The sequence below is a fragment of the Phallusia mammillata genome, chromosome 7, assembly GCF_965637545.1.
Source record: "Phallusia mammillata chromosome 7, kaPhaMamm4.hap1.1, whole genome shotgun sequence".
Taxonomy (NCBI): domain Eukaryota; kingdom Metazoa; phylum Chordata; class Ascidiacea; order Phlebobranchia; family Ascidiidae; genus Phallusia; species Phallusia mammillata.
This window is the reverse complement of record NC_137258.1, coordinates 6,724,428-6,740,231: the sequence shown is the minus strand read 5'-3', so window position 1 is coordinate 6,740,231 and position 15,804 is coordinate 6,724,428. Positions and strand designations below refer to the sequence as shown.

At 37.2% G+C, this 15,804-nt stretch overlaps 1 protein-coding gene across 1 annotated transcript; it reads left to right on the top strand.

Moving 5' to 3' along the window:
- The first annotated feature begins 1,960 nt into the window (after positions 1 to 1,960).
- Positions 1,961 to 15,579, top strand: LOC145239378 (PAN2-PAN3 deadenylation complex subunit pan3-like). The gene is made up of 18 exons (XM_080102688.1): positions 1,961 to 2,298; positions 4,626 to 4,835; positions 7,848 to 7,925; positions 8,040 to 8,227; positions 8,298 to 8,424; positions 8,931 to 9,080; positions 10,625 to 10,795; positions 11,126 to 11,244; positions 11,313 to 11,475; positions 11,852 to 12,010; positions 12,460 to 12,576; positions 12,632 to 12,757; positions 12,848 to 12,977; positions 13,120 to 13,234; positions 13,314 to 13,426; positions 13,598 to 13,727; positions 13,879 to 14,082; positions 14,381 to 15,579. The coding sequence occupies exons 1-18, from the start codon at positions 2,247 to 2,249 to the stop codon at positions 14,516 to 14,518; spliced, it is 2,490 nt and encodes an 829-aa protein (XP_079958814.1). The 5' UTR covers positions 1,961 to 2,246; the 3' UTR covers positions 14,519 to 15,579.
- The last annotated feature ends 225 nt before the right edge of the window (positions 15,580 to 15,804 follow it).

The following is a 15,804-nucleotide window of genomic DNA, read 5'->3' as shown; positions in this document are numbered from 1 at the left end:
GGTTTTTACAACTATTAAGCGAAAAAAGAAAGAAAGTTGCAACACACAAGAAATATTGTCGGTAGTTGTTACGTCACATAACATTTGTCAATAATGGTCAAACGGATGTAAATTGTAGGAGCCTCAATTTTTATTATTTCTTAACGGCGCGAAATTTTCAGCAATTGTTTCATGTCAAATGTCCAGAACGAAATACCGGAATAAAATATAACGGTATTTCGTTCCGTTCCGGTATTTTGAATATTTTTTATTTCGGTATTTCGTTCCGGTATTTGAGCCAAAAATTATTTATTTCGTTCCGGTATAACGTTCCGTTCCGGTATGAAACACTGGTATATATTGTTGAAACACGTACAAACGTGACAGGGAAATTCCCTATCTTCACCGTCAGTTTGCCACAGTAGGCTACAATCACTACTATCCACTTAATGAAACATAAATTACGCACAAACGCTTGTCAAAGACAAACAGTTAATATGTTAGTTATGCAACATTAATTCATTTTATTCGTTTCAAACTTGCAACGGCTGCTATCTTCTCTATGTTTGTCATTTGTAAATTCAATTTCAAACTCTGAAGAAAGGGCATTTATCTCATAGTATCTCATAATTCTCCAACTGAATTGGACGTTTTGCCGATCGATTCAACTGCTTACAACGTCACTCTCTGTATTATTACACTTCGTATTGTCTGTGCGTTACTTATTGTTTGCTAACAATCAGCCTGTAAATCCATCGCGGTTTCGCCTCAACTAAATTCTTTCCAGGCAGTATTATGATCCATACACGACCGCAGTACACTTTTGTATAGTTGGGATGTGGGCCGCAGGTTGTGCACCCTTGTGGGGGTGTATATAAATAGCACTTGACCGCTGTGGCCAGCCTATGCAAACTTTCTAAAGGCTGTAGCCTACCTGTAAACACTGCTAGATCGCTATGGCCATTTTTTAATATGCGCTGACGGTTAGAGCTATTCGGGTTGGGGTGAAGGTTTGTAATGGAAATAACACGTCAAAGTCACAATTACCCTTACAGGTCGGCCACAGCGATCACACGGTATTTGCAGGTTGGCCACAGCGGGTGGTTGGTTTTGGTGCAACCTGTTTGCTTTTCAAACGTTTGCAAATTTGACCATACAAGTTTTTAAACAGTGCGGGAGTATGGTAGGCTACGTCATTTGCGACCAGATTCAAAGCATGTACAACGTAAAACGTACCGTACAGTCGCAAAAGAAAAAAAATCTGCATTAACTTTATCTACATCATGATCGCTGTCAGTGGCAAAATAATGTAACTTGGTGGTCAAACGTTTGCACTACGTCAGGAAACAAACAGTTAATCACATTTACAACGACCCTTCAACAAACAAATAACATAGCGTCATCGTAATATGTTAAAATGTACGAAAATGTGTACCAAATATAGTTGTTTACGATATGTCCAACAGGTGTCCGAAGATTCATTTGAGTCTCGAAAAAAGTCAAATCCATGTGGTAACAAATCCGTATGAATAAAATCCATTGGGGTAGTGAACCTGAGTCTGTTCCATCTTTTCGAAAGCAGTGGTCGGCAACCGCCGGTACCGGTCCGCGAGCAGTTTGTTACCGGGCCGTATAATTTTTCAGGTTAAATGCTATAAAACATTTTGCCTATGTATCTCGGGGATGATAAACTAATTTAAGCGTTTTTATTGCTAAATATTTGTAGTTTTTCAAAGACCGGTCCGCGATAAAATTTCACTTTCAAAAACGGCCCGCAAGGCAAAAAAGGTTGCTGACCCCTGATTTAAAGAACGGGATTCGAGTCAAAGTGCGTTATAAAAAATTCGGATAGAGTTGTAAAAACTTAAATCACTCAAAAAATCACTGACCATTTCTCATTGTTGAAAAAAACACACATTAAAATATAAATTTCTATGGCAAAAGCTTAAATCCAGCAAGCAAATTATTTTAACATTGATTGGTGTAACGTGAACGAAAAAGGTCAGGCAGCAATGTTTTGCTTTCTGTGAACGGAAGAGAATCAGATTTGCAAAAGAGTGCCGTGGCGTTTTTACTGCATTTACTATTTACGATATCGCCGATTTAGGTTATGTGACTCGTTAAATCTTCAGTACCAGGATAGAAAAACGGACAGCACAATGTTATACACGAGGTAATTACCCAATAACCGCGTTCCTTATTGGCGGTTGGTGGAAATAAAAGTTGTACATTTGGAGAAGTTTGATTGCGATTCGCAACATTCTGTTATGAGCATGGCCGAGTTTTCCCACAATGACCCATCAATGTTTGCGGATCACAGTAAGTATCCATATGTCAAGTTTATGTCTTCTCACAAAAAGTGTTATTTTTTTATTTACTAAACTGTTTTTAACCAAATTATATTTTACCTCTTTGAAGGCAACCTAGTTTACTCATATAAGAACTAGAAAGGTGGCTTTCTGATATACTTCCATTTTATATATTCTATACAATATTTACCAATTTACGATACACATCATTTGATCTACATATATGATTGTTTTTGCAAGCAAAAACAGATGGGTCCCCACACGCGTGTTTGTGCGAATTTAACGTCCTGGTTATTTTTAGATTCTTAAGAAAAAACTTAACCAACTTTAGCAATAACCCAGCTTTAAAAGTTTTGTCTGTATTTTTTTTGCATCATTATTGTCATATTATTACAAAAAAAAAAGTACATAAGAACGGGAAAAATACTTTTAATTTAATCTCATGCTTTGACCTTGATATTGTCATTCAAGGTCAGTTTTTAACACAATTTTCCACAACTGAAAATATGCTTGATACTTAATAAAACAACATAGCATAGATGCTCAAAAACAGCAGATTTCTAATCACCGAAACGACTGTCTCATAAAACGTCGGTCCGGACGTCAAGCTGAGCAATCCCGCTGCATTCACCCGTCTTAATCGTAAACAAGTGAATTACTCCCTTGAGAGTTGAGACTTCTATCTGACTGACAGTGTAAAGTAACTATTTGGCCGATTATGGCAAAATTGTAAGTACTGAACGAATAACCTACTGCAAACAATTGTTTAACATTTCAGCACATTAGGGCTTGTATTTTTGGCCTAAAACTTATTATTTGGGGGTTTAAGGGGTAAAATGGGTGAATCCAATAAAAAGTTACAAAATTCTTTAGAATACCATACATTGCACCAACCAACAAACCATGAAACTCTCAGATTATGTACTTTAGTCAGTACAGCCGTTTTTAATTTTTTTTTTTTTTTTTTTGGGGGGGGGGGCTGTGGGTGAACCACTGGGTCGTTTGGGGTCAAACTTCAGGAGGATCAAATTTGGAACAATAACTAACATCTGTGCAAATTTGAATAAATTTAAAGCACTCTTTCTTGACCAAACGCATTTAACAAACCAGCGTTAGACAGAAATGAATATTTGGGGGTTTAAGGGGTGAAAATGGGTGAATCGAAAAAAAAGATACAAAATTCTTTGAAATATCTTATATTGCACCAAACAACATAGCATATCACTCAGAGATGCTCTACTTTAGTCAGTACAGCCGTTTTAAAAAAAATACGTTTTGGGGGCCTGCGGATGAACCGCTGGGTCATTTGGGGTGAAACTTCAGGAGGATCAAATTTGGATTAATAACTAACATTTAAAATTTATTAAATTTGGAGCACTCTTTCTTGACCAAACGCGTTTAACAAACCAGCGTTAGACAGAAAAAAGAAAAAAAGAAAAAAGAAAAAAAAAATACGGACAAAAACAATATGTGTCCCTTCATAGAAGGGGACCCATAATAACATAGTTTGAGTTTGAAGAAACACATACAACACATATATAATGTATTTGTTGCACTTTAATTTTATGTTACTGGTTTCTTAGTCTCGGTTGTTATTAAACTACTGACTGTAAAAGAATTTGTGAACTATACACTTTTACCCTTCTCTCGCTTCCATGTGTTTTTCCTTTCTGTAGCCGAAATTAGATCCAAAATGACCTCCCCAAAAACGATTGGAAATTGCATGTGAGGATTATGTAGTCCATGTGTATGTCAGAATGGTACATATACATGTGTCAATAGAGCATTTTTAGGTGGTTTTTCTTTAACTGATTCAGTACATTTACCAACACATTTTGTAACTGAATTAAGGATGAATTTCAGCGGTCCACCGATTGTGTTAGTTTCTGGTTTCAAAACCAACACATGCTTGGGACATTTTTTTACAACTTGTCAGTGTTCTAGTTGTATCATTTATAAAATGACAACATAAACTGGCACAGAATATGGCACTAGAAGACATTGCCTGCATGGACACATTGACAGCAATTGGTATTATAGGGAAAATGTTGTACAGTATTGGCTTAAACATGTTTTAAACACTAGTTATGACAAAACTTACGTTGTGTGTTGCAAGTGTTTTTTCAAGGGTTAGCTGCGACAACTTTTAGATCAGGTTTTCATGTCTGTATATGTGTTGTGTCAATTTTCTCATGGGCATTTGACCAAGTGCTCATACTGTCATATTAAATAATGGCCAATTTAAGCATATTGGGGCAAAACTATTTTGGTAGTTTGTTATATATATTTGCAAAATTTTGTGAGTTTTATGTATGAAAAACTAATTTCATTTTACAGTTAACAAAGCACTTGTGGGTGAATTGCCATCTTTTGGAATTGCCAAAGAATCCAAGTTTCAGCAATTAATGCAGCGGAACCAGGCAGCAGATCCTGCAGCTGCACAACATGCCAATGCCCAAGCATTGACTGCTGCTGCTCAAGACCAGCAAAACTTTAAACTGGACACCTCTCTTTCAGTAGAGGCAAAGGCATTTCAGCCCACTACAGGTTGCTAGTTAATAATGCCATATATATCTACATTGGTCCTTATATTGTAAATCAATGACTTATTTGTATGGGTCCCCTTCCCTGAAGGGGACACATATTGTTTTTGTCCGTATTTTTTTTTTCTTTTTTCTGTCTGACGCTGGTTTGTAATGCTCGTTTGGTCAAGAAAGAGTGCTTCAAATTTATTGAAATTTGGACATATGTTAGATATTAATCCAAACTTGGTCCACCTGAAGTTTGACCCCAAATTACCCAGCGGTTCACCCACAGGCCCCCGAAACGTAAAATTGTTAACGCTGGTTTGGTAAAGAAAGAGTGCTTTAAATTTATTGAAATTTGGACATATGTTAGATATTAATCCAAACTTGGTCCACCTGAAGTTTGACCCCAAATTACCCAGCGGTTCACCCACAGGCCCCCGAAACGTAAAATTTTTAACGCTGGTTTGTAACGCTGGTTTGGTAAAGAAAGAGTGCTTTAAATTTATTGAAATTTGGACATATGTTAGATATTAATCCAAACTTGGTCCACCTGAAGTTTGACCCCAAATTACCCAGCGGTTCACCCACAGGTCCCCAAAACGTAAAATTTTTAACGCTGGTTTGTAACGCTCGTTTGGTAAAGAAAGAGTGCTTTAAATTTATTGAAATTTGGACATATGTTAGATATTAATCCAAACTTGGTCCACCTGAAGTTTGACCCCAAATTACCTAGCGGTTCACCCACAGGCCCCCGAAACGTAAATTTTTAACGCTGGTTTTTATCGCTCATGTGGTAAAGAAAGAGTGCTTCTAATTTATTTAAATTTGGACACATGTTAGTTATTATGGGTCCCCTTCCCTGAAGGGGACACATATTGTTTTTGTCCGTATTTTTTTTTCTTTTTTTTCTTTTTTCTTTTTTTCTTTTTTCTTTTTTCTGTCTAACGCTGGTTTGTAACGCTCGTTTGGTAAAGAAAGAGTGCTTTAAATTTATTGAAATTTGGACATATGTTAGATATTAATCCAAACTTGGTCCACCTGAAGTTTGACCCCAAATTACCTAGCGGTTCACCCACAGGCCCCCGAAACGTAAAATTTTTAATGCTGGTTTGTAACGCTGGTTTGGTAAAGAAAGAGTGCTTTAAATTTATTGAAATTCGGACATATGTTAGATATTAATCCAAACTTGGTCCACCTAAAGTTTGACCCCAAATTACCCAACGGTTCACCCACAGGTCCCCGAAACGTAAAATTTTTAACGCTGGTTTGGTAAAGAAAGAGTGCTTTAAATTTATTGAAATTTGGACATATGTTAGATATTAATCCAAACTTGGTCCACCTGAAGTTTGACCCCAAATTACCCAGCGGTTCACCCACAGGCCCCCGAAACGTAAAATTTTTAACGCTGGTTGTAACGCTCGTTTGGTAAAGAAAGAGTGCTTTAAATTTATTGAAATTCGGACATATGTTAGATATTAATCCAAACTTGGTCCACCTGAAGTTTGACCCCAAATTACCCAGCGGTTCACCCACAGGTCCCCGAAACGTAAAATTTTTAACGCTGGTTTGTAACGCTGGTTTGGTAAAGAAAGAGTGCTTTAAATTTATTGAAATTTGGACATATGTTAGATATTAATCCAAACTTGGTCCACCTGAAGTTTGACCCCAAATTACCTAGCGGTTCAGCCACAGGCCCCCGAAACGTAATTTTTTAACGCTGGTTTTTATCGCTCATGTGGTAAAGAAAGAGTGCTTCTAATTTATTTAAATTTGGACACATGTTAGTTATTAATCTGAACTTGATCCTCCAGAAGTTTGACCCCGATTGACCCAGCGCTTCACCCACAGGCCCCTGAAACGTAAATGTGTCTAACGCTCGTTTGGTCAAGAAAGACACTGTAGGCAGAAGTCCCAAGAGAGTAACTCACTGGTTTACGATAGCAGGAGGGCTCAGCTTGACGTCGGACAGACATTTTACGAGACGTCGTTTCGGTGATTAGAAATCAGCTGTTTTGCACAGCAATGCTATTTCGTTTTATTAAGTTATCACTCACATTTTCAGTTTTGGCAAAGGTTTCATACCTATGACGTGATTTAAACCTAATAAGCGTGCTTCGGTTTCGTACATGTCAAGCAAAACTTTGTTAATAAAAATAAAGATGAAAAAATAAACTTGACATTTTTGCAAGATAAATGTTTTTTCAAAAGCTCGTTGTCAGGTTGGCCGCTGCATGTCCACGGGTTACTTAAGTTCAATTAGTAGGTATTACGAACACAGTTCAGAACTTTCTTTCGTCATAACGTAGCGTTTTTTTTTTAATCAAATACTCAAGGCATGTATAAATTAGGTCAAACGGTGTTGTTGAACACTAAGGATGGCGTGCTATTGAAAACAGTGTCAAAAGGTCAAACAGTCGTTTGGTGTGTGCACCCTAAAAGGTTACTACAGGTCAATGGTACTCGTTTTGCGAAACAAAGTTAAATTAAAAACAATTTGTTATGTATACACTTGCAGCAAATCGCTTTTTAATTTAAAGTGTCTGTAACACAACTGTTACAGCTTTCTAGAAAAAAATGTGTTTAAAACCCGACCTTGGACGACAATATCTGGGTCAAAGCAAGAGATTAAATTGAAAGTATTTGTTTCGTTCTTTTTTAATGTTTTTGTAATTATACGACAAGAATAGTGCAAAAAAAATACAAACAATTTTTTGATTGTTGGGTTAATGCATTCTAAAAATTTGTCCTTAAAAATCTAAAAATCACCGCAACATTTGTTTACCGTAAATCCGCACAAACACGCGTGTGGGGACCCATTCGTTTTTGTTTGCAAAAACAATCATATGTGTAGATCAAATGATCTGTATAGTAAATTGGTAAATATCGTATAGAATATATAAAATGGCAGTATATCAGAAAGCCACCATTCTAGTTTTTATTTGATCATAACACCAATCTCATTACTCTGTTTCATTAGCCAAGAGCACATTTTACTACTTATGATTTAATTAACCCCTATCTATTTTTCCAGCAACCCAGTTTGCAGCTCCAGCTTCTGTTGCCAATACCATAAACTCCTTTGAAGCCTTGGACATAAATGATGGAATGCGTATGTATTCATATATTTGTATTTCATACATTTATATGTGCAGTATAAAGTAAAATGTGGAAAAATTACAAAACAGTCTATTTGGCAAACAATAATAAACGGATAATATTTTAGGTCATCATAGCAGCACCAATATGCAGCCAATGGCTAATTCAGCAACACCAAACCCAGTGGCTCGAGAGTTTGTTCCAAGAAACATGTCTGCACCCAACCTCAACCATTCACAGCAGAACGGAACATACCAAAGCATACCAGAGTTCATACCAAATCGTTCCATGAACAGGGCAAATGGTATGCCGCAGGTATGTACATTTTTTACAGTTTGTTAAAAAACGACTGTGTCTAACCAAAAAAATTGTGATTTCCCTACAGCAAAATCAGTTCATTCCACCACAAGGAAATCAGTTTTCTGCTCAACCTATGATGCCCGGTCACCCAGATCCTGGGGTTCCTCGGATGCCAAATAACACTAGTTCTCCCATGATGGAGTATCTTCCAGGTGCGTAAGATTCCCATTTAGTACTACTCTGTTGAATGGGGTTGCTATGTGCCCTTAGATGGTGTTGCCGAAATGCCTATGCTTTTAAGCTTAAAATGTGTACCATGTTTTTTCACTATAATACTGCTTGTAGACTTAAGCACAACCGTTTCTGTCTCTTTCAGATTATTACCAAAGATAACATATTTTATGTTTTAAACTGTCATGTAGTGTAAATTGTCTCTCACATTTTTTCGATTTATTTGAGACAACCGGACAATGCTTTTCAAAACGACAAAATTTTTAGTGATTTACAAATTAAATGATCAAACGGATGCTGATTGTATGTCATTTTTTATGAATGTTTTCATTTGTTTATATTTCTGGTTACAGCAGTAGAAATCAGTATGCGTAGCAGTGCAGATACTATTGCATATTATTGCAAAATATAATGTTGAAAATGGCATAGCAAAACATTGAAGAGTAGTATAACATTTGGCTCTAAAAAATGTTATTTTTTTGCAAAGGAACTCATTTACCTTCACCGGCTCCAGGACAAGCAATCGACCCTAGGCTTTCTTCCTCCTCTGTGTTTACATCTCCCCAATCTCACAACACCTCCTCGCCGTTTTATGCTGGAGACGGAAGCACCCCCCTCACTGCCAACTCCATGGGAGGTCAGTACCAATTGTTAACCTTTTTGAGGCATGTTGCAGATATTATAGGATGCAGTTTACCGCAAAGTAAACCTGGTCAGTATAGTTGTTGTTTTTTAGACACAAGCTGTAGTGTATTTTTCCTACCAGTGTCCAGATCCAGAGCTGAAACGACATAATAGTACTTCGTTAGATCTCCTTTAATGTTTTTAAGAGCGAACTGTGCCTCCGCTTGCTGAAACCAAACTCGTGGCTGAGCTGTCCAAAACGTAGGTAACTTTACTGCTACAGCATTCTCTGAGTTTGTGGCTTCTGTCATAATGCAAAAATGACGTTTTTGCATGCTTGGGGTCACCATATGTAGCGAGGTGTTTATTCGAGGTACATCGTAATAGAATAACACAATGAGCGAATACGACGCATAAGACGAGAGTCAGAGAAAGAAGGCAATCTGTCCGGTTCGCTGCAGTATGAAGGCACATGATAACGGTAGTGAGAGAGGCCGCTACACACTAATGTTTTTATCATTTTTGTTGACAAATTCAAAACTTTTGACGTATAATTTTTTGTTGTTGAAAAAATTATGAACTTTCATAACACACCTTGATATATCGTTTTTATATATTTTAAGATAGGTTTTGAAAAAACTTGTTTTGAATATGAAATTGAGAACATTGCAGAAACCAAAATACCTTGGTGAAAAAAGAAATACTGGTTTGTAAATGTCTATAGTATTATGTTAACAAACAAACCATAGCTGTATAAACACTGTGACATTTTTGTGGCAATAAATATAACTTTTGCCTGCCAGCTTTTGTTCTTTTAGTTTGTTTATGAGCCCCGTTTTACTTTCAGTGCCTATGTCTCATGTGATGTAAAAATTATGTAACAATTACAACTATCATTAAGTTACGTTTGAAGACAGAATAATGCAGCAATGTTGTTCTAAAATATGTATTTTAGTACTGCATCGCCTAATACACTTATCTGCCTTTTGTAAGTTTTTAGTGTTATTTTAGCCTTTGCCTATTTTACCTTGTTTTTGCTCCAACTAGGCAGGAGAAGAAAATGCAGCAAAGACTTGAGAGCCAGTTTTAAATTCATTGAGGAGTATGTGCAGAAGTTTCTCAACAAAAAAGATAGAAAAGTTGTGGACAAAATAGAGATAACTGGTTGGCAAGCTGTCTTGTTTTTTCTTCTACTTGGGTATTCTAAGCACATTTCAGTTAGGAAAGGACTAAGACTGATAGTATTTAGCTACTGCTAAAGATGGTATTTACATATTTTAGTTGGTTTCTGCTCTTTGTAGCATGATTCACAGAAATAATTAGAGGTCATATTGAGAAAAAAATAGAATTTTTGGCTCCAACTGGGCCTGTTCTGATTAATTTCGAGTAACAAAGCAAAATTTTCAGGCTGAAGAGAACATTAAACTGTAACAGGCTATATTAGATTGTCAATGAGAACCTATATACTTAGAAAGTTGTAGAAATTGAAAGCCTGTGTTGTAAAACATTGTTGTAGTGTAACAGCATTGTTTTATCACAACAATTTGTGTTCTGCAGCATTCTCCACCCCAGGAACTTCTTCCCCATTTCCAAGACAACCTCTTGATTCCTTGTCAACCAGTCATGTGACTCCAGAACGAACTTCTCCCTTACTGTCACGAAGACTTACCTCCCATCGTGGTTCCCCTTCCCTTGGGCCTGTGTCCACTGGGGTTGGCATGGATATGAGTATGTTATAAATAGAATACAGTAAAATACGTTGGTTTAACAGATTGGGTTAAACCGGATCCTCGCCTAATATGTACACAACTTTCATACAAAAGATTGGGTTAAACCGGATCCTCACCTAATTCGTACAAAATGATTTGTAATGCAGGAAGGCTTTAGCTAATCGACATTGGTTAATCTAGAGCTTTGTCTAATCCGGACGATTTTTTTGTCCAAGCGGGTCCGGATAAACCAAGGTTAACTGTACTACTAAACAATCTTTAAACTGTATATGTGACAGACAAATCACTCAAACGCCCATGAAAAATAAATGTTTGTGCTATTGTGCAGATGCTCAACAGCCTTATTCAGAAACTGACCAGGGTTTAATGCAGCAACATCTTATTCAAGAGAATGGTGGAACAACTTACTTCTTTACACAGAAGACCGTTCAGCAAAATATGTCCGTGGTAAGTGCATATAAACCAACTGACTCTGATTCCTAAGTTCTTGTGATATGAAAACAACTTTCTTACAGGTTATGCCATCTTTTAACATGTTTCCTGGCTCGCCGCCTCACATTGAATACATGACACTAAAAGCGAATGCCCCATCTTTTTTCATGTCCAATGATTTGCGTCAGGTGATAATGAAGAAACATGCTCTGACGATGCTGACTGTGGACACTGAACAAGACCCCAGTAAGAAGACTGCTAGTTTTTGATTTGGGGTGTTTGTAATGGGTCCCCTTCCCCAAAGATATATTGTTTTTGTTTTGTTTTTTCTGTTTAATGCTGGTTTATGCATTTTGAAGAAAAGGTGCTTCAAACTTACTCAAATTTACACACATGTTAGTTAGTTATGCAAAGTTGATCCTCCTATAGTTTTAACCCAGATGACCCAGCAGTTCACCCACAGAACGTAAATTTTTTAAACGGCTATGCTTACTTAAGTATATTATCCAGGAGTTTCATATTTTTGGGTTGGTGTATTGAAAAATCGTTTTCAATCATTTTGTGATTTTTAGTTGCATTCAGTTGGACCCATTTTTCATCTATTTCTTGTGTTTGTATCCAGGTATTCCAGCAGAAGTGGACAACTATCACAGCTTATTTCCCCTCGAAGCAGTTCCTGAAAACCCGCTGCAAAAATCCAACACCTACGGCTTTGTAACATCGTGCTACAAAGCTATTAAGTACAAGGATGGTCTCCCATACTGTTTACGGAGAATTCATGGTAAGTTATGATAGGTGTTACCCCATGGAGTTATTTTAAAATTGATATGAAATGCATTATATATCACATAATGCTAATGGTGTAATGAGTTTGGTCATATTGTTTGCTGCTCTAAACCCCTCTGGTGTTCAAACTGTTAAATGTTAACCAAAAATTAAAAGATTTTGTCACATTTGATTGTGTGTTGTTGTAGCACCTACTCCATAGCCTTATAAAATTTGTCAAATACTGTTCCTAAACAATGTTCGCAGCAGATTAACTTTAGACAGTTTGTACATAATGCCGATGACCAAACTGAATCGGATTTAACACATTTTCTAAAATGGGTCCCAGTACAAGAGTTAGCATATTAAACAAAGGACAAAAAGTGGCAACATCATATGTCATTTTAAGCTTTTAGTTCGATTGAATATTATGTGTTTGATTATTTTCTACTATGTTTGTTTCAGGTTTCAGACAAGTGACCGAAAAATGCATGGTTCTTGTGGAAATGTGGAAAAAATTGCAACATGCAAATGTCGTTCAGCTCAGAGAAGTGTTCACATCCAAAGCATTCGGCGAACATTGTAAGGAGACATTTTTTACCCCATCCTTCTGTTTTTAAAATGCCTTTCTATGCAGCTTTGATATTTGCTCATGACTATCATGCTGGAGCTGAAACCATGATGTCTCGGCATTTTCAGAATCCAAATAACAATTATGCTTCGAAAGCCAAGTGGAATGGTGGAACAACACGCCAAAATGCAGGTGTTTACATAATAAGGCCTTTTTTAGCTGACTCTGTTTAATTTTTCATGCTCTGATATTAGTGGACAAAATCTAACATTTTTATTCTAGGGCTTCTTCCTGAGAGCTTGATCTGGACTTACGTTGTTCAGTTGACTTCAGCTTTACGATGTATTCACGCAGCAGGGTTGGCTTGCAGAGTCATGGACCCTACCAAAATTCTAATCACCGACAAATCAAGGTACTTGATCAGAAGAAAAAAAATGTGTTAGATGTAAAACAGTTCCACAACCTTGAAATGCTGACTCAGCATTATTGTTACATTGAAACAGTTAAATTTCATATGTGTTGCGATGTGAAAACCAATTTTTCTTTATGTTAAGAATCCGCATCAACGGTGTTGGCATTTTTGATGTGTTGGGATATGACAGTTCGCATTCCAACCCGAGGGCACACATGCAGCAGTATCAACAGGATGATATGGTAGCACTGGGAAAGGTAACTCCGGCTAAAGCACTACTGGCAATTTTAGACTCTGTTTTCATTAAAAACTTATGTTAAACTATGGCTTGTATAGGTTGTGCTGGCATTGGCATGCAACTCTGTGAACTCCATCCAAAGGGACAACCTTCCCAAGTCCATCGAGCTGGTTGTAATGAACTACTCAAACGACTTGAAGAACCTCATTTTGTAAGTCACAAATAGCAAAACATTGGAAAAAGGTGTTTGGGACTTTGCAGTGTGTGCTTCAGTGACTATTTCTTTAGTGTTGCTTTTTATCGTTTCTACAACCAGAACAGTGGCTGTTGCATCGTTTAGTGTTGCACTTGTTATGCCCTTTACAATGACACATCTTTCCAGGTACCTATTGTCCCCACAACAAAGGCCACATAGTGTCAATGACATTATGCCGATGATTGGAGCACGTTTCTACATGCAGCTTGACGCAGCCATGTTACGATGTGATGTCATCGAAAACGAACTGGCAAAGGTATATGCGTTTCTATTGTCCTTGTTTATACTTTCTTGTAAGAAAAAGCATAAGTGCCTCTCTCAGACTAAGTTAGTAAAATAAATACATTCTTAACATTATTACATTCTTTCGTAAAAAATACTGATTGCCCAATTTGTAACTGTTGTAGGAAATGGAAAATGGCCGCTTGTTCAGAATGCTAGCCAAACTCGGGGTGGTTAATGAACGCCCAGAGTTTGGAATCGAACCAACTTGGTCAGAAACTGGGGACCGGTATCTGCTGAAACTATTCAGAGATCATCTATTCCATCAAGTAACAGAAACTGGCGCTCCATGGATTGATCTTGCGCATATCGTCCAATGTCTCAACAAGGTAATGCAATCTGTTTGCCTTTTTATCAAAGTTTAGAGTTGAAAATTGAGCAATTCGACTGATGAATTGCAACTTAACTACATCAGGCCAAAGGAAGTCTAAAAAACTATTGATAAGAGGTTGACCATTAAATTTAAACATTAGTAGGGTAAATCGAAAATCGTAGTACCCTAGGCCCATTGAAGGCGTTTATACCAAATTAAGCCAGTCTCACAAGAATGTATTTATCGTGGTAGGGTAAACTTCTCTTTGTATGTGTAAAACTGCACACCACAAGCGTCATTTGCCTGTTTTCTAGCTTGACAGTGGCGTCCCAGAAAAGCTTTGTTTGATGTCACGAGACGAGCAGAATGTTCTGGTGGTCTCCTATGCTGAACTTAAAAAGGCCTTTGCCAAGTGCTTTAACGAGCTGGTCAACACCTCTTTGCGTCACTGAAATTGAAACTCAAAATATTTTCATTGCAACCAAGCACTATCTTTTCCCTTGAATGGCTACTGAGCATGGTGGGAACCATCTGAATGAACATAAGGACCAATGTTCTTTCCGTCTCTAGCGTGTGCCTTAAAAATACTGTGTATCTTGTCCTTCTCCCTAGCGTGGTGTCGATCAGAATATGAAAGAAACAGTTTCGTGAGATCTTGTTTTGCAAAGACATGACGTTTGGTGACCGGGTTTTTCCGGCGTCGCCTGATTTTCATATTTTTCTCCTGTACTGCGCAAGATAAAATCATTCACGACCCGCTGTGTCCGCCTGCCACGGACCTGCTTCTCACAAGTTGCAGTTTTTCCCTGTTTTTATTGTGTTTCAGTTCGCCTGCTACAGCATGTGGGCCCCATGTTGTTCCCTATTTAGTACTACTGTACTGCCAAACAATGTTGTCTGTACTCTTTTGGCCTAATCATAAACTTTATGAATATATATAAAAAAATACAATTTCATTTTGCCATTTTGTAAGCTCCAACGTTATGCATCTTTTTAAATGAATGTATTTTTTATAAAATGACCTGTTTCTTGTGCAATAATGATAGTCAGGCCAACACAACAAAATAAGAAGGTACCCTGTTGTCATTTAGTGGTTCACAGTTTCAACATGTCTTTTCTCTTGATTTTAATGCTTACAGTACCAAACACATTACATGGTGAACTTACAGATATCATCGCTGCTATTTGTTATTAAAAAAATGGCTGTGGAAATTTTACTGTAGTCATACCATATGACAATCTTCATTTTTGAGTTATGGATTCATAGTGCGTAAAATTCAATTTCTTTTGAGTTCGTATTGGCTGAAATGTAACAAGGGCATAAGTGCAGAGAAAAGAATACGGCTGGCCGTTGCATTTTATACCAGCGTATGTTATGTTTCTGCATGTGTTCTTAATTCCACACTTAGATTGGCTATGGCGTGGTACCTTGTGAATTTTTTTTACCAGATGCTCGATTTGCTCGGGCATTGCAAACTGTTTGCAACATGCTCAATAAAATACTAAACTTGAATGTGTGTATTTTGTAAACCTTATTCATCCAGTCCCCTATCACAAGACATACAGGGTTGCTTCAAGCATTGGATACTAGATCACCCTGTTAATGTAACAGCTTGGGTCATATTGATTCATAACAATTTGAATTGCTTGATCACCTTAATAAGGGCTTGAGGGCAATATAACATCAATGTTTATTCAAGACATTTGGCTCAAACTGCTAAATCAAATAACTTCTTTG